This window comes from Schistocerca serialis, chromosome 1 (assembly GCF_023864345.2).
Source record: "Schistocerca serialis cubense isolate TAMUIC-IGC-003099 chromosome 1, iqSchSeri2.2, whole genome shotgun sequence".
NCBI classification, from domain to species: domain Eukaryota; kingdom Metazoa; phylum Arthropoda; class Insecta; order Orthoptera; family Acrididae; genus Schistocerca; species Schistocerca serialis.
Window position 1 is genome coordinate 608,248,112 of NC_064638.1, and position 23,999 is coordinate 608,272,110.

Genomic DNA, 23,999 nt, shown 5'->3' on the forward strand with positions numbered 1-23,999 from the left:
AATTTTGCCGAGACAATGGAATAAAATGTTGCAAAGTTTAAGAAATGTTGAATATTGCTTTTGGTTAGTCTGCTGTGAGTAAAACAGGAATTTGTGAGTGGTATGACGAATGAGGAATCTATCCTTTGGTTACATTGTTGATATTCCTACCTGGAGTTCCCTTTGTTTGATTTTGTTGAAGATGACGAGGATTCTGCCCCAGCACATCAACTACTGATGAAAATATGGAAAAAGTGAAAGAAATAATTATGAATGGGCACTGGATCAGAATCAGAGAAATTGCTAACAATGATGGCATATCAGTTGACTCGTGACACAAAATCTTTTTTGCATATGAAATGTATGATAGCAAAAGTTGTATCAAAGATGTTGAATTTTGAGCAAAAACTGTGGTGAATGCTAGTTGCTCAGGAGTCACGATGATGCAGAACTACTGAAATGTTTCGTAACAGGTGATGAAACATGGGTGTTTGGATATGACATAAAAACTAAGACTCAGTCATCCCAGAGGAGGTTTCTGAAACATCAAGACCAAAGTGTGTTCGAATTTGAACGTTATGCTCACCGTTTTCTTCAATTTTAATGGGACAGTGCATCATGATTTCTTGCCAAAAGGTCAAACAATCAATAAGGAGTACTACCTAGAAGTTCAAGGTTGTTTGCAGGAGTCAGTCTGAAAAAATGCTAGGATTTGCAGCATCTTAATTCACGGCTTTTGCACCACACTAATGCACCTAATCACACTTCAATTCTTGCCCATGAATTTTTTTGTGAGAAACAATCCTGTAATGATGCCCCAGCCTCCATATTCTCCAGATATGACCCCATGTCACATTTTTTCTGTTTCCAGAAATGAAGAGAACTGTAAAGGACCGTTGTTTTATGAACATAGATGAGGATAAGATGAGACTGCAGCTGTTTGCTCCAGTCATAGTTTGCTTTCTTCCATTCTTACCCGCAGTATGGAATGTCAGTCTGGGGTAATTCCCCCAGGAGCTAAATGTGTTTTCAGATGGCAGAAGATGACAATCAGGTGTTTAGAAGGATTATGTCAGAGGGAGTCCTGCAGAAACCGCTTTAAATGTCTCGGCATAATGACATTACTTAGCCTATATATGTTTGATGTATGCCAGAGAAGATCTGAAAAAATTTGGCTTGAGATTTGAGGTGCATGTACACAACACCAGAAGTGGTCACTTCTTGGATTTGCCTTCCTCAAGACTTAGGAAAGGGGAAAGAGAAAGGCAGAGGGGGGAGCGGGAAGAGTGTCCCACGCACTATTCACGAGTGGAACAGGGTTTGAGGTATTAAATAGTGGTACCGAAAGTATCCTCCACCACACGCCAGCAGGTGGCTTGCAAGGTATGATGTAGATGTAGATGAATTGAAACAATTGTATGTAATGTGAGTAGCAGCAAACAATGTGTGAGACATGTTTGTAAACTACTTTTGTCAGAATTAAATGACACAGTAAAAATATGTACTTGCCATCAATATTAAGCTTCATTGCTGTTTCACTTCACATATTCCTTCCAATCAACCTATTTTTCTACTGAGAAGGACTAGACTGCCAAATTTCGGGTTCTTCTTGTAGTGCTGTGACAATTTCTTCAAAGGACATGGCTCGCTTCTTGCTGCGTGCTTGAGAAACACAAAGTGGTTTGTGTTGCACTCTCATGCTGCTGTCTGCTGTTACTGTCAGTTACCTGTATCTCCCAAAACACTTGCAACTAGATCTCGTCAGTGTCAAATAGGTTTGTGTTGCATGCTGAGGAGGAAACAGCATTAAGTGCTGCCCACACTGCTCCACTCAGGTCTTGGTCTAAGTGCATATTCCTATACTCGTAAATTTACACTTGTGGGATTATACAAATGTACATTTGTATTTTAATATGTAATTGCTTTGTAGTAAACACAAATCAGAACAGCACAAAGTATTTGTCAGTGCTTTAAAATAACATTACTGACATATGTATACAAACATATAGACTCATATTGCACAAACATAGGACAAGGTTTTGTGTCATATGACTTTTTCATGTTTATGTATGTGTGCTGCTGCAAAAGTAATGTTATTTTAAACTGTCAACAAATATAGAATGTTGTTCTTGCTCGTGTTTACTATAACAGTGGTTCTTATTAAAATTACAGATGTATATTTGTATACAATCACATGGGGTCATCATAGTCATGTTGAACAATTTCCAGCCCCAGGCAGGCTCTGTTTGGAACATAAGCTTTGCCTAGTCCTGTTTTCCCAACATCTTCCAGTGTTCATTGTGCTCCAGTCCTTGCTTCTTTTTTCAACACACTGCTCCGCACCTTTCAGCCATTTGCCCCTTTGCCTCCCTCATGGTCATTTCCTGTGCATCTCCATTTCATGTATCTTCTTGGGAATTCTCTTGTTTTCCAATCTCTTTAAGTGCTCATACCACACACATGGTGTGATGGCGTAAATTTACAAGTATGAAGTATGCACTTGAAAATGGCAAACAACTGAAGTCAGCTGTTCATGGTGATTTTATAACAGCCAGGATGGCAAATGAAATCATCCTTCCATAAATTTATGGATGCTGCACCCAAAATGAAAAACTAGATTTTCTTACAGACTCTTCTAAAAAAATAAAATCTGAAATTAGGGTTAGTATATTTTCTCATTTTTTTCCTTCCTTCCTATCCATCTCTAGCCTTCATTTGTTTATGGCTTTTGTAACTCATAGGTTTACAATACATATGTGTTACCATGCAGTTTATATGTGATTCTGTGTCTTACATTTCCATTGCTTAACTTGTCACTGTGTTCTCAAAACAGGCAGAGAGTGAATTGAGCATTGAAGATCTCCTGGCCAAATACAAAGGTTCACTGTCAGCGGATGATACTGTGGAAATGGAAGTCAATGAAATGTCAGAAGTAGACACAGAAGAAGATGATGAAGATGACAACGATGATGTCGATAATGATGATGACAATGGTAGGTTTCTGTTTATGTGATAGTGGTAATTTCACTAAGGGAGAATGTTTATTCTTTTGAAGTGTTATTATCAAGATGATTATTATTAAGCACAATGGATTCACATTTCACACAGAAAAGAGCAGCCAATAGAAACATGTCACATGTTGCATTGATGGCAGTCTGTAGATATGTTTTATCATAACTATGAATTCAGTTTGGGCTGAAAAATACAGAGTCCACCAGAAAAATGTATACACACTTAAGGAACGAAAAGTATTACATATGTGTTTATTTTACATTTAATAATTGATCATACATGTTGTACAACCTCCAGTTTAGCACAAGGTTACTTTAAATCTTCATCGTTCCCGGCTATACACATAACAGAATGACGAGCAGTCACTGCAACTATGTCAGTCAGTGTTACAGTGGAGATTGCTGCACATGTCACTGTAATCTCCTGGTGAAGCTCCTCCAGCACGCATGGCTTATGTTAATAATCTTTCACAATTGCCCACAAGTAAAACTCCATAGGTGGCGATTGTGGAGGGAACTCAATGGGCCCTCTTCGTCCAATCCAATGCCCCGGAAAATTGTCATCCAGAAAAGCTCTTACAGCTAGGTGGTAGTGTGGTGGCTCCCCATCCCTTTGGTTGAAGACCTCTTCATCAGCTCAATAAAGGCACATATACCTGGCAAAATTGACGTGCATAACATTTCCAGGTACACTTCTGCATTGACAGTAGCATCAAAGAAAAAGGGTCCTACTAAGCCCTTAGATGACAGTCCACACCACACATGAACCCTTGGTAGATTGACTGCTTTATCCACATAAACATGTGAATTTTCCGGTGCCCAGTACACACTGTTACACCAATTGATGGTTCCATTACATATAAATTGTTCCTTGTCATTCCACACTACCTTTGTCACAAATTGTTTGGCGCCAGTTACCATTTGCTGATACCATTCGCAAAATTGCATTCAGCGATCAGGATCGTTGTCATTAATCACGAGCAGTAATTGTGGAATGTAAACTTTCCACTTTGCAGCTTTTGGAGTTCTTTGTGCGCTTGTACTGCTAACCCCCACTTCACATGCACATTGCGTAGCAGGCTTCTGTGGAGAAGTAACAAATGTTTCCAACACAAGAGCTGACGAAGCAGGACTTGTATCTGTACACAGTTTTCCTGATATTCCTTTGTGAATATCATAAATTGTCCCTGCAATTCAAATTTGGCAATGGTGCATTTAATTGTTAGGCAGGTTGGCAGTTCTGTTTAAAACTCCAGCCTCTACTGATGTTGCACTTTAATGGCGTTATCAAACTTGAGAAATCACTTCACAAACAATTTTCGTTACTCAAATGTCAATCTTACTCCAGCCATCTTCTCAATACCGAGATGAAATTTCTAACATCTGTTTAGCCAAAGACCATAGTACAACACACTCATAACTCAAATCGAACAACAATATCAGTGTCTCGATAGAGCCTGACAAAGAATGTATACATTTTTCTGGTGAACTCTGTAGAATTCAGAAGCTAGCAAAAACTCTGTGATGTTACATACATCACTGCACTATGTGGCAATCAGTTATAGATGAGTTGTTGTCATTCTTTATTTTTGATGTCATTATAATAATTTGGTAGACATCTTCCTTTACAAAATAAAGTTCTCTTTTTATAATAATGGAAAATCCTTGAATGGAACAGTACATAAAATAGGAAGAGGCAACCACTCACCTGTAACAGACTGATGTGAGCACGGGTTAGTGGAGGTTCAGGCCAGGGTTATTGCAAGTATGCGGGCTATGCTGGGGAGACAATCCCTGCTTGTGTAGTTATGAGAAACTCATGCTGCAAGGGACCATCCAGATGAGCCATGTAATTAATCAGCTGTTGAAGCACTTGAATTGTGGGGGCACAATACATGAATGGTCAAGTTTGCGGTTTGCCACAGTTTAGTATTGGCCAGTCATGCAAGTAGACAGTTGGTTACTTGCGCCCACAAAATGCTGCACAGTAATTGCAGCATAGCTCATGTATAACATGTCTGCTGTCGCACGTGCTCCTGTGGCTGGTTTGCTGCAAAAGGTGGTGGGTGGAAATGTGGGGCAAGTCTTGCACCAGGGCTGAGCACAAGGGAATGACCCATGGGCTGCCAGGTAGTGAGCATTATTGGAATAGGAATGAACAAAGATATTCTGTAAGTTGGATGGATGGCAGTTGGTGTATTTCAACAACTCAAGCTTTCCACTGCAGATGTGAAGTCCACAGGTGTAGATCTGTAAGGAAAAGACTTTTTGACATGGAATGGCTGATAGCCATAAAATTAGAGGTACCAACGATGGTTGGTGCAATTTATATGAACAGACATATTTAAAGGAACCATCTGAGATATTGGAATTGAAATCTAGAAAGTTGGATTGTTGTGTTGGAAGGATAAGGCAAAGCAGATTTGGGAGTAGGTTTTCTAACCACTCTCCAACCATAATCTTCCAACCCTTCCAAATATTCATTCCCTGGTAATCTTTCCCGAATTCGTCACTTGCACCTGACCTTATCTTCCTTTCCTAAATCCCTCCCTAGTGAGTCCAGCGTAGCTCCTATGGAACACACAGCTATCTGTAACCTGAAAACCAATCCAGATCTTATCATCCTTTCCACAGACAATGACTTCACCACAGCGCTCATGAATCGAAGAGACTATGTGGCCCAAGGTGTCCACCAATTGTGCAATACCTCTCCATACAGATCTTACAATCATGATCCTGATACCATCCCACAAGGCTGGGAACAATGCTCACACAGAACAAACATCTTCCTTTTTTCACCAAAACCTGCAAACTGTTGTCCGCAACCTCCCATCATACATTCAAGACACTGCTCACTTCCATCACCACCACCCCATAGTTTGTATCCAGTTGCCATTACACTCCTTGTTGGTTCGGTGTCCTTGTACATCAACATCTCCCATACCCATGCTCTTGTGGCCATAGAACAGTGTCTTTCCTAATGTCCTTCTGGTACGAAACCCACCATCTCTTTCCAAATCCTCCTAGTCAGCAACATCCTGACCCACGATTCTTTCATTTTCGGAGGTCAATTATATATGTAAAGCTTTGTTACTGCAGTCCAGTCACAAGCATTTCTTTCCCAGTCAATGGCATGGGCGTGTGTGAAAACAGTCGTACAATATATCAGCTGTGCTGCAATGACTGTGCAACATTCTATTTGGGCATGATAGGTAACAAAATGTGTACTCACATGAATGGCTACTGCCAAAACTGTGACAGACTGTAGACTTGAACATTTAGTTGCCAAACATGCTGTACACCAAACACTAATGACGTTGACAGCTGCTTCATTATGTGGGCTATTTTGATGGTCCCTTCCAGCACAAGTTTCTATGATCTCCACCTCTCTCCATTTCTCTCTCTCCTCTCCCAACTCCCTTGTCATCTTCACCTTCTCTCCTTTCCTCTCTTCCCTCCCCAACTGCCTCCCTTTTATGTTTAATATGTTTTACCCCCCCCCCCCCCCCCCCCCCCCCCCCCCCCCCCCGAACTCCTTTCATTTTGTTATTCAGCTGCTGAATGAGGTGTTGAAAGATCCCACTACCCCCTACTTGCCTCCTGAATCTTTTCCTCCTCCTCCTCCTCCCCCCTTTCACCTTCCCATCTCCATCAGGCCAGGAAACTGCTTTCAGTAATTGATAATTAATAATCAGTTGTACTCTGGTTGTGGGAATGTGCCTTTGTGTTTGTACTTTTAATACAACTACCTTTTAATGGTCTTTTTATGCCTCGATGATGTTTTATTGTAGTTGTTATTATCCTTAGTGGGAGCATTTGTACTTTCTGATATGAAATTTTGTTTGAGAAATGAATAACAACAGATTTGACTTACAACATGCACTCTGTCTTTCATTTAGAGACCTTCGCTTTTCATTAGCAGTTAAACTATGATTTGTCCAGCAGACAAAGTGAATGCAAAGGTGCTGATACACACTGATGGCTACCATCATAAAACTAGTACACTGCTACAGTACCCAGCCTAAGGGAAGCTCAAGAAGGATCCAACCTTGACAGTCACCAGCAAAACAGTGCATGTGTTGCAGAACGTATATCTGCCAAAGGCAGTGAAGAAGTAGCGACACCATACCTTTATGTATTGCCAAAAATCTATAAGGAAGGAGTGCCTCTGCAGCCAATACCAGACACCATTAATTCACACAATTATCGACTGGCGAAATATGTGGTGACATTTTTGAAACCCCTTGTGGGACACTTGTTTTCATGTTAAGAATCAACAGATTTTGTGAAGTACTTTAAGGACATGCGACTATAAAGAGATGACTTAACTATAAAAAGATTAATTGCTTGTGAATTTCAGTGTTACATCAATATTCACAAAAGTATCTCTGCAAGCCTCCTCAGTGCTGCTGTCTTGACTCTTGCAGCCACAAATAGTGAAACTTTTTGAAGGTACACTGACAGCCATCTCTTTAAATTGCAACAGGAGGTTGTACGAACAGATGCATGGAGTGGCCATGACCTCCTCACTGGCACCAAGGGTCACAAATCTCTACATGGAACTCTTTGTGGAAGTGGCCCTTCAAATGGTTCATCAGAAACCCAATAGTTCTTCCACAATGTTGACAATACTTTTGTGGTAAGGGAGGATGACACATAGGTAGTGGATGAGTTCCTGGACCACCTTAATAGCATCCATCAAAACAGTGGTTTCACTGTAAAAATAAAGGAGACTGGCTGTCTTCCTTTCTTGGACATGCTAATAAAGGAGGTGGCAGACTGTAAACTTGGTCATTCATCAGATAGAAAGAAAACCACACAGACCTGTATCTGTACACAAGGAGCTGCCACTGTCGAGTACAGTGGCAGACAGTGCTGACCATATTGGTACATAGGGTGCATGTCACCTGTGATAAAGAAAGCCTCCCAGCTGAACTACCACAGCTATAGAAGGTGTTCCTCAAAAATGAGTACAGTGAACTTCATATTAGTATGACATTCAAAGAGAGAAAAGATGCAGCAAACCAGGAATAGGAAGGCGGAGACGAGAGACTTGCTTTCCCTATGTACTCCGGTCCTTGTAATGTTATGTGAGCCTCACTGCCCTTTCTTTTTAACTAATTTGTGCCTGAAGTGAAGTGAAGCGCGGCTGGACAGTAGGAGGCTCTTTGGCGCACAATCCCCGCAACAGTAGTAGTTGTGAATCTTTGAGTGTGGGCTCAAAAGACAATTGATTTATTAATTAAAAAAAAGACTGTTAATCTGTATCTTGTGCAAAGAGGATGTGTTGCTAGGCCGTCGCTCAGAAAGATTTGTTACATTTAATGAAAATTGCTATTTCAGTGATAAAACCGAGTAAAGTATGTGTAATAATTGCCAAACATATATGTATACAAATTTTCTGTAAGTGAAGAACAGAAATATTTTTTTTTTTTGGGAAAAGGAGGTGAACTTCATTGTCGTCACCGGCTATCAATCGGCAGAACTGTAAGTGTACAAAGTTCACTAAAATACAGGAAAGGAAATGCATTCTCTACACTTTTCATTCAATACGTAACAACCTCTCATAATTTCTTAATTGCAGTAATTGGATTATGTTCTTGTGTAATAGTATGGTGCTGAACTCCACTGACCAATTCTGATGCAGCAGGGCGTGTAGTTTGAAGGAAGTTTGTGTGCCAAGCAATCTCCTTTTCTCACAAAAAAACAGATTGGTGTTTGAGCTTGCTTATGTACTTACAACAGTGGTCCCTTAGGTATGAAAAGCTATGAAAACTTGGGCTCAGACCTATCCGCAATATGGCCAAGTAACTAACAGAGTCGTATTTTAAACCTTAAAGAACAATAACTTCCTCCAAATTATAATACATCACCAACTGGTGCCGAAGCTGATCATTCAAGGAGGCAGCAACCAAAATTCAGGTACCAGTTAAGACTTAAAGTAAAAAACTCAATCAAAAATCAATCTCTCTCTTTCTCTCTCCAAACACATATATAAATATGCATATTATTAATATAAAAGTCATTTTATAACCACTCTGAGCTAAAATTGTGAGGCTACTTGAAAAATCCGGCATAAAAACTGTCTTCCAACAACTACTGAAGATGAAATGGTGGCTTGGTTCTGTGAAACACACATTAAAATTGAATGTACGTGGAATTTACAGTTTTGTCTGCAAATGTGGCCAGCAATAAGTTGGACAAATGCTGTCCCATATTTCGAAACTCTGTGGGGAATGTGTCAAGCATGTGTGACTGGGACATACAGAGAAATTACCACTAGCAGAGCACAGCATTGAGGAAGATCACACCTTTGAATTTCAGAGCACCAGGATTTTACCCTGAACAGCTGACTCTTGGAGCTGCATCATAAAGGCATCCATTGAAATAGGGATTCACGTGAATCTGGTCTACAAGTACGAAGGAAACCAACTGAGTGCAGCACAGAGTCCTGCATTAAGAGGCAGTGCAAAGAGAGCAGGCCCAGCACTTTCGCGGAATGCTGAGGCAGGAACGTGAACACGCACCTGTTACACTCATCTCAACAATCTTACCCACTTCCCCGCCTTTGTGCCAGCCAGTATCCAGCCATCTGTAGCCAGGTGTAGGGGGTACTCTGCTCACACTCTGAAACATTGCAGTGCTTTAACACTACCACCCGGCTGGAAACTTGAGACCTTTTCATCAGCCTATATGCTGGGAGATTCCATTTCACACAAGCAGTTAAAATGTTTGTGAGACACTATGTAATGACAATCACAGTAAAAAGTTTGTTTCTCATTTTTAAACTGAATTTATCCAAACTTTGAACTCTTGATATAAATTTCAAACCTCAGAAATGAGGAAATTGGAAGCTGGAAGTTCATCGATGACTGTTATTATTAGTAGATGGTATTTTTAAGCTATTGTATAGTACTTTTCTTTCGAGTTTGCTTTCTTAATTGCCATTGAAAACTTTTAACACTGTAGTATTTGTAATTTGTGAAGGTAGGAAACTGTTAGGTGTATTGGCTGTACATATTTGTGCTTACGTCTTGCTGTTCTTTTCCTTGTCAGTCTTATTGTGTAGCTGAACATGAGGTACACTAGCCTGTGAAATATGGAGGTCAGCCAGATCAGTCATTTGTGTGGAAAAATGTTCTCAAAGCAGCCCTGTTTCTATGATGACTAGAAGTCTAAAAAATTATAGATAAATTTGTATGCTTCTGTTGCATTTTGAAGATGTAGTCAATTATATCTCATCTCTTTGTCATCTATTTTGCAACCAACACAATAAAGGCAGTTATCTGCTACTATAAAAGGTGAAAATAGCCAAAGAATAAAAAATCAAACAATGGAAACTCCAGGTAGGAACATCAACAATCTAGGAAAAGATAGATTGCTACTTACCGTAAAGAAGATGCGTCAAGTTACTGACAGGCACGATCAAAAGACACTCACATACAGCTTTCGGCCACAGCCTTCGTCGGTAAACACACACACACACACACACACACACACACACACACACACACACACACACACACACACACACACGCGCGCGCGCGCGCTCAGGCAAGCACACCTCATGCACTCAAGTCTGCCAACTCCAGCATCTTTTGCTGGAATGCCGGCATTTTATTTCAGGGGCTACGTGTTATCCAACATGGTTTCATCTGGTGAAGCTTACATTGAAATTTCTCCCATTATCCAGCCAATATACCAAATGACTTTCTACCTGAAACTCCCTGTCAGATTAAAACCTTATGCTGGACCGAGACTCGGTGAAGTTTCGCAGGTAGGAGATGAGGTACTGTGGGACGTAAACCTATGAGGACGGGGCATGAGCTGTGCTTGGGTAACTCAGTCAGTAAAGCACTTGCCTGCAAAAGGTGGAGGTCCCGAGTCTGAGTCTCGGTCTAGCACATAGTTTTACTGTGCAAGGAAGTCTCATATCAGTGCACACTTTGCTGCAGAATGAAAGTTTCATTCTGAACTTTTTGCCTTCATAAAACATAAAAAATGCCAATGTTAAAAGATACACAAGTCCTTATGACATTACATTACTGCAGTGAGTTGAGAACAATAAAAAATTTTGCTCATTATCTTAAATACAATTTTTTAAAGTTAAAGTCAACCAACAACTTTTTGTTGTTGTTGTTGTGGTCTTCAGTCCCGAGACTGGTTTGATGCAGCTCTCCATGCTACTCTATCCTGTGCAAGCTTCTTCATCTCCCAGTACCTACTGCAGCCTACATCCTTCTGAATCTGCTTAGTGTATTCATCTCTTGGTCTCCCTCTATGATTTTTACCCTCCACACTGCCCTCCAATACTAAATTGGTGATCCCTCCATGTCTCAGAATATGTCCTACCAACCGATCCCTTCTTCTAGTCAAGTTGTGCCACAAGCTCCTCTTCTCCCCAATTCTATTCAATGCCTCCTCATTAGTTATGTGATCTACCCATCTAATCTTCAGCATTCTTCTGTGGCACCACATTTCTAAAGCTTCTATTCTCTTCTTGTCTAAGCTATTTATCGTCCACGTTTCACTCCCATACATGGCTACACTCCATACAAACACTTTCAGAAACGACTTCCTGACATTTAAATCTATACTCGATGTCAACAAATTTTTCTTCTTCAGAAACGCTTTCCTTGCCATTGCTAGTCTACATTTTATATCCTCTCTACTTCGACCATCATCAGTTATTTTGCTCCCCAAATAGCAAAACTCCTTTGCTACTTTAAGTGTCTCATTTCCTAATCTAATTCCCTCATCATCACCCGACTTAATTCAACTACTTTCCATTATCCTCGTTTTGCTTTTGTTGATGTTCATCTTATATCCTCCTTTCAACACAATGTCCATTCCGTTCAACTGCTCTTCCAAGTCCTTTGCTGTCTCAGAGAGAATTACAATGTCATCGGCGAACCTCAAAGTTTTTATTTCTTCTCCATGGATTTTAATACCTACTCCGAACTTTTCTTTTGTTTCCTTTATTGCTTGCTCAATATACAGATTGAATAACATCGGGGATAGGCTACAACCCTGTCTCACTCCCTTCCCAACCACTGCTTCCCTTTCGTGTCCCTCGACTCTTATAACTGCCATCTGCTTTCTGTACAAATTGTAAATAGCCTTTCGCTCCCTGTATTTTACCCCTGCCACCTTCAGAATTTGAAAGAGAGTATTCCAGTCAACATTGTCAAAAGCTTTCTCTAAGTCTAAAAATGCTAGAAACGTAGGTTTGCCTTTCCTTAATCTTTCTTCTAAGGTAAGTTGTAGTATCAGTATTACCTCACGTGTTCCAACATTTCTACGGAATCCAAATTGACCTTCACCGAGTTCGGCTTCTATCAGTTTTTCCATTCGTCTGTAAAGAATTCGCGTTAGTATTTTGCAGCTGTGACTTATTAAACTGATAGTTCGGTAATTTTCACATCTGTCAACACCTGCTTTCTTTAGGATTGGGATTATTATATTCTTCTTGAAGTCTGAGGGTATTTCGTCTGTCTCATACATCGTGCTCTCCAGGACTGGCTCTCCCAAGGCTGTCAGTAGTTCTAATGAAATGTTGTCTACTCCCGGGGCCTTGTTTCGACTCAGGTCTTTCAGTGCTCTGTCAAACTCTTCACGCAATATCATATCTCCCATTTCATCTTCATCTACATCCTCTTCCATTTCCATAAAATTGTCCTCAAGTACATCACCCTTGTATAGACCCTCTATATACTCCTTCCACCTCTCTGCTTTCCCTTCTTTGCTTAGAACTGGGTTTCCATCAAAGCTCTTGATGTTCATGCAAGTGGTTCTCCTTTCTCCAAAGGTCTCTTTAATTTTCCTGTAGGCAGTATCTATCTTACCCCTAATGAGATAAGCCTCTACATCCTGACATTTGCCCTCTAGCCATCCCTGCTTAGCCATTTTGCACTTCCTGTCGATCTCATTTTTCAGACGTTTGTATTCCTTTTTGCCTGTAAGTCAAACATACTATTTTTGGATCAATGGGTAAATTCACTTGAGAAAATTATAAAACTGGTGTTGTTGTTATTGTTGAGGTCTCCAGTCCAAAAACTGGTTTGATGCAGCTTCTCATATTTGTATTTCTTGAGCAAACATCTCCATCTCTGCATAACTGCAACAACCTACATCTGCTCCAACTTTTTAAGTGTCCAAAATCTTTAATTTGTGCCAATCTGAAACTTTTGTCCTGATTGTAAAACTGGAAGTTAGGATATATTTTCACAGCAGGGGGAAAAATGTTGTGTTGTTGCAAATCACATGGTGTAAAATAAGAAAATAAGATGACAGCCACCACACATTGTGTTACGTACATGACATATATTAGTGAAAAGTGATTTTTTTTCCAAAAATATTGTAAAACTATGAATGCAGAATTGCTGGCCAATGCTTACCTTTAGGGGGTAAAATTTTTAGTATTACCAGTGAAGGGGGGAGTATCAGAGATGTCCATGTTATCTAGCCCGACATGATAAATAGCTCACCGCCTACCTGGGTTCCAGTGTATAGCCAGACATGTTGATAAAATTATAAAAATGTCCTCATTATGAAACCGATTAAAATTCTGTCTGGAGCAGATGTAGGTTGTTGCAGTTACGCAGAGATGGAGATGTTTGCTCAAGAAATACAAATATGGGAAGCTGCATCAAACCAGTTTTTGGACAGGAGACCTCAACAATAACAACAACACCAGTTTTATAATTTTCTCAAGTGAATTTACCCATTGATCCAAAAATAGTATGTTTGACTTACGTTAAAAAAGTTTAATTTCATCTTGGGAGCATTTGTGGAATAAAAATGCAATTTAGTGAAGAAATAGGTGTCCATTGAGTATGATGCAACTACATGAAACATGTTTGGTACATAAAAACAACAACAAAATAATTCTGTTTTGCATTGGTGGACCTACACCAAGATATTTTAATTGCATCAGCTCTTTTAGGTGTAGGCAATGTCATGTCTGACAGTTTTGGTGCCAATTGTCTTTCCCAGTTCAACTTGTAGGATTCATTTTCTAGCTGTATTCTATACAGTAGTTTAACTGCTAAAAGAAGGTTTTAGAATTAAAAATAAAAGTAGTAGTGGAAATGTCATAGCAAAAAGAGATTTTCTGGGAAAACAGTATGTGGCTTATGTCGTAGCAAAAGATTTTTGGGTTAAATCTGATAAATTAAATCTCATTTTTAAAAGAAACAGTGCAATTTAGAATTATATTTAGCAGTTATAATTTTGTTGGAAATTTCTCCCTTGTATGATATATTTATGGGGCCTTTTGTGTGAAAACTTACAGCTCTTATACCAGTACATCATATGAAATTTGCTCAAGGTTGCAGTAGTGTAGTATTATGGTGAGCCTCAATAGAGCTTGTGGGCCTTTCATGCTTTGAGACTTGGATGTATTGTTGGAGCTGGAAAACGTATTTCTTGTATTGCTTTGTTTTAATTTTCTCTATTTTTGATAGTGTTGTGATAACTGGTAACATTATAGAACTATTTTTCAAATATTTTTGAAATGTAATATTCATAGCATCAGTTGTTTTTTGCCTATTTAAAATTCGGGTTTTTGCATGCTTAAACCTTACAACTCATTCCAGTCATGCATCAGCGAATATAATGTTCACACAACAATGAATTTTAAAATTTACAGACAACTCTCTCTTTACTTGTGATTAGGTGAGGAGAGTCAGTCGGAGGACGAAGCTGCAGCCAGCAGTAGTGAAGAAGGAACCGAGATTGGTTTGAAGACATTGCTGGATGAAGAGGCAGAAATGAAAGATGAGAAGGTGATGTTTTCCTTCAGTTAAGAAAAAATGGTGGGAAACGGATGCCACAAATTTAAATGTTAAAATATAAATTGTTGCAATGATTGCAGTGAAATTTGCTCTTTAGTAGTGTATGTGCTATGACAAACATTTGAGACAAGCTAAAACTTTATATTATGATGGAACTTGAATGTAGAGCCCTTGCTTTTTAAAGACAGTGCGCAATGCCAATTGCTCATCCCATGTGTTCCAACTTCCTTGTCCACTCTGTGCTTTGTTTGCTGCTGTCCACTCTGTGCTTTGTTTGCTGCCAAAATTTTGTTACCGGTTATACTTTGTGAAGAATCTGAGTAACATTAATCTTCAGTACACTACTGATCCATAACCAAACCAGACATTCTGCTTGTGAACTCAGTGTTTTATGCCTGCTTGTTGACCGAGCGAGGTGGCGCAGTGGTTAGCACACTGGACTCGCATTCGGGAGGACGACGGTTCAATCCCGTCTCCAGCCATCCTGATTTAGGCTTTCCGTGATTTCCCTAAATCGCTTCAGGCAAATGCCGGGATGGTTCCTTTGAAAGGGCACGGCCGATTTCATTCCCCGTCCTTCCCTCACCCGAGCTTGCGCTCCGTCTCTAATGACCTCGTTGTCGATGGGACGTTAAACACTAATCTCCTCCTCCTCCTCCTGCTTTTTGCTGTCGGGGGCTCTCCCTTAGTTGGTTACCTTTATGGCATTCATGAGTTCCATCTTTTCAAGTGTAATAGAATTAGAATTATTATTGTAAGAGTCATTATGAGGTTCAGTTAGCCTGGCCCCTACTTTGAGCTGGATATACAGAGACCATCTAACTTCTAACCGTATAATTTCATAAGCACATTGCAATCATTCCACAACTTAATTTTCAAACTATACTCAAAGCAGAACAACAATGGTTTAAAAAAGTTCTATCATAGTAAAAATCAACCTGAGACTGAGGCAGCAATACCTCCCGTTTAGTTTGCCATTGCCGTATTGCTCTGTGGATGTCAATTATGACTGGTAACATGACTGTCTCATTACTATGGCTGTGAAAGTGGTATGATGATTATTGTCATCCTGGCTTCCGATACACTGCATCCATCCGTCACATGGTACATGCACGTAAATAAAACATAAATCCAAACAGTAGATTATCCAATACGTTAAGAAAATAGATTTATTATAGTGGCGAACATCATTTGTTGGTTTCAAAAACGCTTGTGCAATACATCACTTAATCGAAGTGATATGTTACACTACATCATGTGACCATTAAATTCCTGCTATGGCAGAGCTACCACTTTGCCTTGCCAAGTAATACATATCCCTAAAGATCAATAGTCCAGTCTGAGTTATCCGACAACAGCTTAGGAGCATCTGACAAGCCTGAGACAAGTAAATTGTTTAATTTCCATGTACTATACACAGTTGTCTTTTCCACAAAAATAAATGTGGCAATGTCTGCTGTTATATCCTCTGGCCTATGGTACAGTGAAACTGTTTATAAATGCTCTCTTGTTTGTTATTCAGGACTCTTGAAATTGTAGTTGCATATAGTTCTTGCAGTTGTGACCCAGTGTCTCTGGAGTTTGTTTACTCATGCAACACAGAGTACGGCTGACATTTAAAAAATAAATCATTAACTCTTCAAGTCAGAGATTAAAATAATTATGAAATGTCCTTAGCTGGTTTCAGTTTGCACCCTGCTGTAATTTTAGAATCCTGAATAACTTCAGAAAACAATAGTAAGTATTGAAATGAAGGTGAAAGTTTGTATATCTACATAAAACCCCCAGAACATAGTATGTTATGAACTGTCCATGAACACTGCCTTCTAAAATTTATTCTATTAATTTATTTTGCCTCATTAATGGACATTTTGTGCCAAATGAATTTATGTAGTCATTTTTGACATGTATGTAGTAAACTGATATGCTGACTTGAGGGTTTGGCACTTCATGAAAGCTTTAATGGTTATTATTAATGTACTGCACCATTGACCAATGATCCAGTCACTACCTATCAAATATGAAATTCTTGTTCCCTTCTCACCTTGCATCGTTGCTTTTTGTGGCCTGTTAAATCTCCCTTGTGTCTCTGTAACCATCACAGACTGCAGTAAGTGTCACAATAGGCAATGGTCTAGGATTTTGAAATAATACCCATTATGCGACGTACACATCAACAAACATTTCTCATCCTGTAGTTGACATTTACAAAATCTTTTGTGTGTGCCTGTTGAAGTATTATATTGCTGACTCAATGTTAACCATATAGTACAATGGTCAGTGAACGGTGGCTCACTAGCCACCTGCAGCTCTTCGGCACCTTGAGTGTGGGATTTCCACAGAATACCATCTGTGGGAGTACATGTACAGTGCAGCTGAATCTTTGTGCTCCCTGCACAAAAGTCGGTCTTCAGCGTGGGTGAGTGGAGAGTCTATTTTGAAGATAAAGATGTGTCATTAAATGGGTATTTAGGTGAGGTTGTTACACACCCTCGGAACTCAAACCACATGCACTAACTGCCACCTGCGATGCTGTCACTACTTGTGACTATGTCTTCAAAGCAGGGGTGGATAATGCTTCCAGGTCAGGTGCATGATATCATTTTTAACGTGGTGAATGTCATTCAAAATGAAGCAGTGGAAAGAATATCTGTCCTACAGAAGAGTGTGGAACTGTTTGTTTTAGAAGAAGGTATTTCATTTAAAAACATATTATCTCTTTTTGATCAGGATTTTGAAAGAGAAACTTTAATTTCCTTTTCAAACCTGTTGAAATATCATCAAGATAATAACACTGATATTGACATTTGCTATTTCAGAACAAGTCATTTCAACATGAGGGAAGCTTTTCTCAACAGGTTTCATAAATTCGTAAACAGGATGACCTTATAATTTGTTAGAAAAAAACCTCTTACTGCTACTGTAGTATGATAAAGTAATTTAATCTTTAACACTGGTAATAGCAGTTTGAAACACAATTGCTGGATTAAAAAAAAGAAAAATATATTGTGGAGTTCGAAATCAGAACATCTTTGTGCTGTTATATAAATGTTGGAGAAAAACGAATGTGAACTTAATTCACAGCACAAGCAGTCTGCTTTGAAAGACCTGGAGAAGAGAGACATGTTAATGTTTTAACACTTAGAATAGTATTCCTGACTTACATAATCAGCTGAAAAAACTAGTGTCTGTTATTCTTTACTTAATCAGGTCGTCATATTTTCATGTGAATTATCATTTTCAAACATGAACCTTATCGAGAATAAATTGAGAAGTCGTCTTATTAAAGAGCACCTGGAATTGTGCTAAAAATTAAAAACGGTAACATTCAATCTTGACTTACCAAAGTTTCCAAGGAGATGCAAGGCCATTGTTCACACTAGTGTTTGTCAGTCACCTTTATAATTTAATTTTATGATGCCTTGTAATTTAACTGCATCAGTAAATAATATCATTATTAAGGATGATATCAAATTTTATTTAATGTACCTACAGTTTTAACACTTTGAGTCTCAGCCATATACGCAATTCTACTACCCTAGTGCCAGTCCATTTTTGCAGTCTGTCATTCAGAGCCAGCCATTTTTACAGTATTTTGTCCCTTCAGTACAGATTCAGAAATAATCATAAATATGATTTTCTCGGGCAGGAATAAAGCTTATCATTTCCTCTTCAAATACATGTCACTTATGGTGCCCTGCTTTGTAAACTTTTCGTCACTCCAATCAAAACCAAAGGAACTGTTTTCAGGTAAGAAAAAAATTGTTTTTCCATGTTACAGACTCATGGCAGAGTTTGCCTTTGTGTACAGAGATCATGAATGTTAAATTTCTGCAAATGAACTTTTACTTGGAGTAGTTCTTTTTTAATGATATAACTGTAAACAGGGTTGCACACAAAACCCACTTTCCGTACGACACATTGGAATGAAGTATCCTTCCTTCTGGTGACTCCTCCTCCTCCTCCTTTCCTGACCCTCTCTGACACAGTCCCCAAGTTTTCTGTGCATTCTACTTCCCTGATGGAATGGATATTGTGCTCAAGAAATGCCTCTCATCCAGTCATGAAAGTTCAGCACCACTTGAAATAGGCTGACTGTCAGTAGCACATGCTGGTGACAAGTTTTTGCAGACAGCATAAATGAACTGGCTCTTCTTCTTCTTCTTTCCCTCCCCCACTTGTAAAGCACATGGACATTTGAAATTGCCATTAGGATAAGGCGGAATGACAGCTTTCCCTACCACTTGACTGAACAATGATCAAATATCCTGTAAGGCACTATATGAGCACTGCTGCTGGTGTTTTTTCCCCCTCTTCTGTCTGCCTCTGTGTCTTGTGATAGTAGCATGTCTCTTTTGTCTTTCCATCTTAAGGCTAAAATGTTTCCCTTACAGTGGTAAATAATGTCATTGCACTGGAGAAAAGCACTAGACGAAGCTGATGACATTCCTCTCTTGCTTTTTTTGACATTGTCAACAAAATCACAACATATATCTTCAGGAGCTGTTGCCAGCACTACACTTATGAAGTATCAATCAGTGTATAGCATGGTGACCCTTACCTGCTAAATTATCAAGCTGTCTCAACACCACATTGTTCACAAAATTGCATATACAGTTTTATGCCTTGGCTTCTGTGGCATACATAGCTGGAAACCGAGGTGCCATTTGGACATATTCCTTCATCAGTTGTTAATATCACCACTAAATGGAGACATCCCTTATGAATTGTAATATCACCAATCAGTTGATATCATCCATTTTTTGCACCACTGTCTTATGTCGTACACTAACTGCAGTTTGAATGTGGATCAAACCCTGCCTGACCTTTAGCTTTCATTTGATTATTTTCATTCAAATGAAAGATTGAAAGTATTAGAAGGAATCTGATTCTACTCATTTTGTTCAGACAGAAACTGCATGACACAAGTGTATTTGTGCTCCATTGATCTGCTAGTCACTGAAACTTATTTGCAAACTGATGGCAGTAAATTTCCTAATGTCATCCAGGGTAACTGTCTTCCATGCTGCTAGCCTGCTTCTTGACAGTAATCGATTCAGGCATCACTTCTGTATTATTTGTTACCTGGCAATCACACCAATCAGCCAGAACATTATACCACTGATCTATTATCAATAGCAGTGTCACCTGGCGAGGAATGATTGCTAGTCAGACACAGAGGTGGTGCATGTAGTATTAGTGAGCATGCTATCCATGTGTAGGATAGGGAAGGCACATGATCTATCTGAGTTTGACCGAGGGCAGATTGTGATGGCCTGGAGGCTTGGTAAGAGCATTTTGGAAACTGCACAAGTTGTTGGGTGTTTGAGGAGTGCTGTGGCAAGTTTTATCAGCATGTGGTGAAAACACATCCTGACGTCATGGGGTTGGGTGGCCACCCCTCATAGCAGATGTCGGGCAGACTGATAAAACAGGACAGATGGCAAACTGTGGCAGAACTAACATCAAACTTTAATGATGAGCACAGAGTACAAGCGTGTCTGAACACGCAGTGACCAAACACTTCTAACGATGGCCCTCCACAGCCGACAACCTATGCATGTGCCAATGTTGACACCACAACATCAGCACCTACAACTGAAATGGGCACGTGACCGTTGGCACTGGATGTTGGCGCAGTGGCAGAGCGTTGCGTAGTCTGATGAATCCCGATACCTTCTTCATATGCCGATGGGAGAGAGTGAATCCAACATCTTCCTGGGGAACAGCTCTTTGCCACTTGTACTGCAGCATGGAAACAAGCTGGCGGTGACTCCATTATGCTGTGGGGAACATTGACGTGGGCATCTACCGGTCCGGTGGAGATTGTGTAAGGCACGATGATGGTCAAGGAGTATTGTACACTGGATGATGGCAAAGGAGTATGTACACTGGTTGCAGACCACGTACACTTCTTCATGGTGATCACGTTTCCTGATGATAGTGACATTTTTCAGAAAGGTGATGCGTCATGTCACAAGGCCAAGATTGTGATGGAATGGTTTGAGGAACAGAGTGATGGGTTCCAGTTGATGTGCTGACTCCCTAACTCGCCAGATCTGAACCCAATTGAATGCTTCTGGGACGTGATTGAATGTGGTGTGAGATGTGCTCCTCCTCCCTGGAATTTACACAAATTAGGTGACTTGTGTGTTCAGATGTGATGCCAACTCCCTCCAGCAACCTACCTGGGCTCCATGCTTCCATACCACGATGTATGACCACTGTTATCTGTGCCAAAGGTATACATACCAGCTGTTAGGTAGGTGGTCATAATGTTCTGGCTGATCAGTGTAGATTTGTTTGCTCTTTCAATTGAGCAAGTAACTCATTGTCCAGAAAATAACAGAAAAATCGGTAATAGGCCTACCACTTTTAAAGTTTTTTTCGGTACTTATATTTCCACTCGCACCAGTATAAATTGGAGTAGTATTTGGGACATCATCTGTGTCATCCCATTCGTCATTTCCCTGCACTGACTGTCTTGTAAATTTTCTTTCGCTTCCACTTGACATCTGTGAATGCTTCAGAAATTCTGAGGGTTCTGCAGCAGCAACTGGCTTCATGCTTTTACTATCAGTGCTCTATTCGGAAATAATATGTATATGTTGAAAGAATATGAACAACATTTAGTGTAAGTGCAAAGAAATAAGAAAAGAAAATATCACAATAAATTATTTCATCTGAGAAGTTGTGCAAGAAATATATGTGAAAAGTATAGAAAATTACAACAAAATTACCTGATCCTGATTCAGCATAAGTTGGATCTTCATCCATACCATGGTCGTGGAAAATACCGCTCAGATTATGTTTCGATTCTTCAAGAATGCAGAGAATCACACCACCACTCACTGGGCTATCACTTGACATGTTGATTCAAATAAGAATATGCTTATACTGGTGACTGCCACATAACGATTGTTTTGCACAAGTACACAAGACGAGTGTGGATGGGAGAGCTGCAAGGGGTTTACCTCAGTAAACTTACCTGTCAGGTTAAGGATGTTTTTAACGAAACCAGCCTTGGTGTACCCTAATAAGTTACTAACAATTTACCTACCAATATAATTTAAGTTTCTAAAAATGCTGGCTCTCATAACAAATTTCAGTTGTTGTACTGTTGATATTTGTTGATTAAGAGTTTGCCAATCAGTGATTGAGTAGATACCTAATTTATGAATTAAACACCTTGCTAACTTATAACCAATTCTCCTGTTACATTACAGTACACTTTAGAAACACACAGGAATGCATGAGAGAGATTCCTGTGCCTAGTAATTATCTTTTTAGTAGAACCTATACAGTTGCAGTGTTACCAAGTGAACTGTCAGTGACTGGCAGTTTGTTATAACATTTAACTGATTTCAGAAATGTGATTAGTTTCCTCATTTTAATTAGTTTCCATGGGACCATCCAGGACTTTCACTTTCAGACTGAGGTATAGATCTATGGTATGATTGGAGATAAAACTGATTCACTTTGTTACATGACTGTGAAACATTTTTATTGTAATTTTTTAATGCTAGAGAAGAGTCATTGTAGTGAAAGAGTTATTTAAACATGTTTTACTACAAGTATGATCTTAGAATTGCTTTAGCAGTAGAAATTTTTTATTTTATTTATTTATTTATTTATTTATTTATTTATTGTACAGATTGTAGATAACGAGACTGCGGGTAAAGAAATCAACGATGTTGCAGCACTGGCAGAGAGTATTCAGCCCAAAGGAAACACATTGTCATCTACAAGTGTATGTAAAAATATATTTAAAAAGTGGCGATTTATAAAGTGAAATATAAATTTTACATTTAAGATGGTTCCATATTTTACACCATTATTTAGCATCATTTATTTATGTGTAAAAAAAAGCTGTAATTTGTGGTGAGGCCTTAACTGTTTCATGTTTATGGGTATGACAACAGATATGTTTGATGGTAGATTGCCCCTTATACCTGAAAATGTTCACAAAAATTCAACCTTGTTACTGGCATAAGTAAAGGTCTGTCTTGTATTGTGAAGCTTTGCACATAATTTTTGCAAGGTTTGCTATCAGCCTTTACTTCAAAATTTAAAGAGAGAGATATATCATACAGATTAAGTGTTCTAGAAACTGACATCTAGGATCATATCACTTCAAGTTTGTTCTGTTTATGCTTGAATTATCACTTATGCAGGTATATAAGAGAGGTAGTATTTGAATGTTCCATAATGAACCTTCAACAATGAAGCAAACACACAACATATTCATTTACTGGGTGACAGCAGAAATAAATAAATAAAAATAAATATAAAAAGTGGTAGTTTCAGAACTATAAATGGGATTGGGGAGGGAATGGGATGGGTGTGTGAAATGATGGTAGTAGCGTAAAATGAGGATAGGTGGCTGATACCTACCACACGCAGTAAAGGAGGTGCCCATCTATGGAACTCTTCTTGTACTGATGTTTGGAGAAAGAACCGAAGTGTTGAAGCACCAAATAAGGTCATATTTACAGTGTTGTAGTGAAGGTTGTCTGTATTAGTGAAACAAAATTTCTCAAGCTCTGTTACAAGATATTTTGTTTTGGTAGTACAGACAATCCTCACTGACAGTATTGTGGTTGTAATACTGACTTAAGTGCAATGTGTCAGGAGGCTGTGGGGAAGAGAAAGGGAGAGGGGAAACAGGGAGTGGAAAAGAGAGGAGCAGAGAAGGGAAAAGAGTGATGGGGGCACCAGCAGAGAGCAGCACACAATGAGAGTGAGTGGAGATGAATTATAATGAAGTGAGAGGACAGAGGTGGTGGAACAGGTGGCTGGAGGATGAGGCTGGCATGATATCGGGAATGGTGAATGTGGTTTAAGAAACTCCCACTTGCACAGCTCAGAAAACTGTTGATGGAAGTGGGGAGGATGCAGATGGCCTGGGTTGTGAAACAAGCCATTGAAGTCAAGCATGTTATACACAGGTGCATGTCATGCTACAAAATAGTCCACTTTGCTTTTGGCCACAGTTTATCAGTGGCCATTATCCTTGTAGACATCTGGTTGGTTATCACGCCAATATAAAAAGCTGAGTAATGATTGCTTCAGAGTTGGTATATAACATAGTTGCTCTCACAGGTGCCCCAGCCTTCGATGGGGTAGGATAAGCCCATGACAGGACTGGAATAGGAAGTGGTGGATTGGGCAGGTCTTGCTCCCATGTCTTCACAGGGATACGCTCTCTGTGGCA

The 23,999-nt window shown here is 39.4% G+C and overlaps 1 protein-coding gene across 4 annotated transcripts in view; it reads left to right on the forward strand.

Annotated features, from left to right (window-relative positions):
* The window catches only part of LOC126477588 (helicase domino), a 423,343-nt gene that overhangs the window by 96,832 nt on the left and 302,512 nt on the right, over nt 1-23,999 (forward strand). For all 4 annotated transcript variants that reach the window (XM_050103628.1, XM_050103631.1, XM_050103630.1 and 1 more), the window contains 3 exons: nt 2,813-2,972; nt 14,667-14,776; nt 22,440-22,535. In XM_050103628.1, coding sequence (XP_049959585.1) covers nt 2,813-2,972; nt 14,667-14,776; nt 22,440-22,535 — 366 coding nt within the window. The remainder of the gene's footprint in view (nt 1-2,812; nt 2,973-14,666; nt 14,777-22,439; nt 22,536-23,999) is intronic.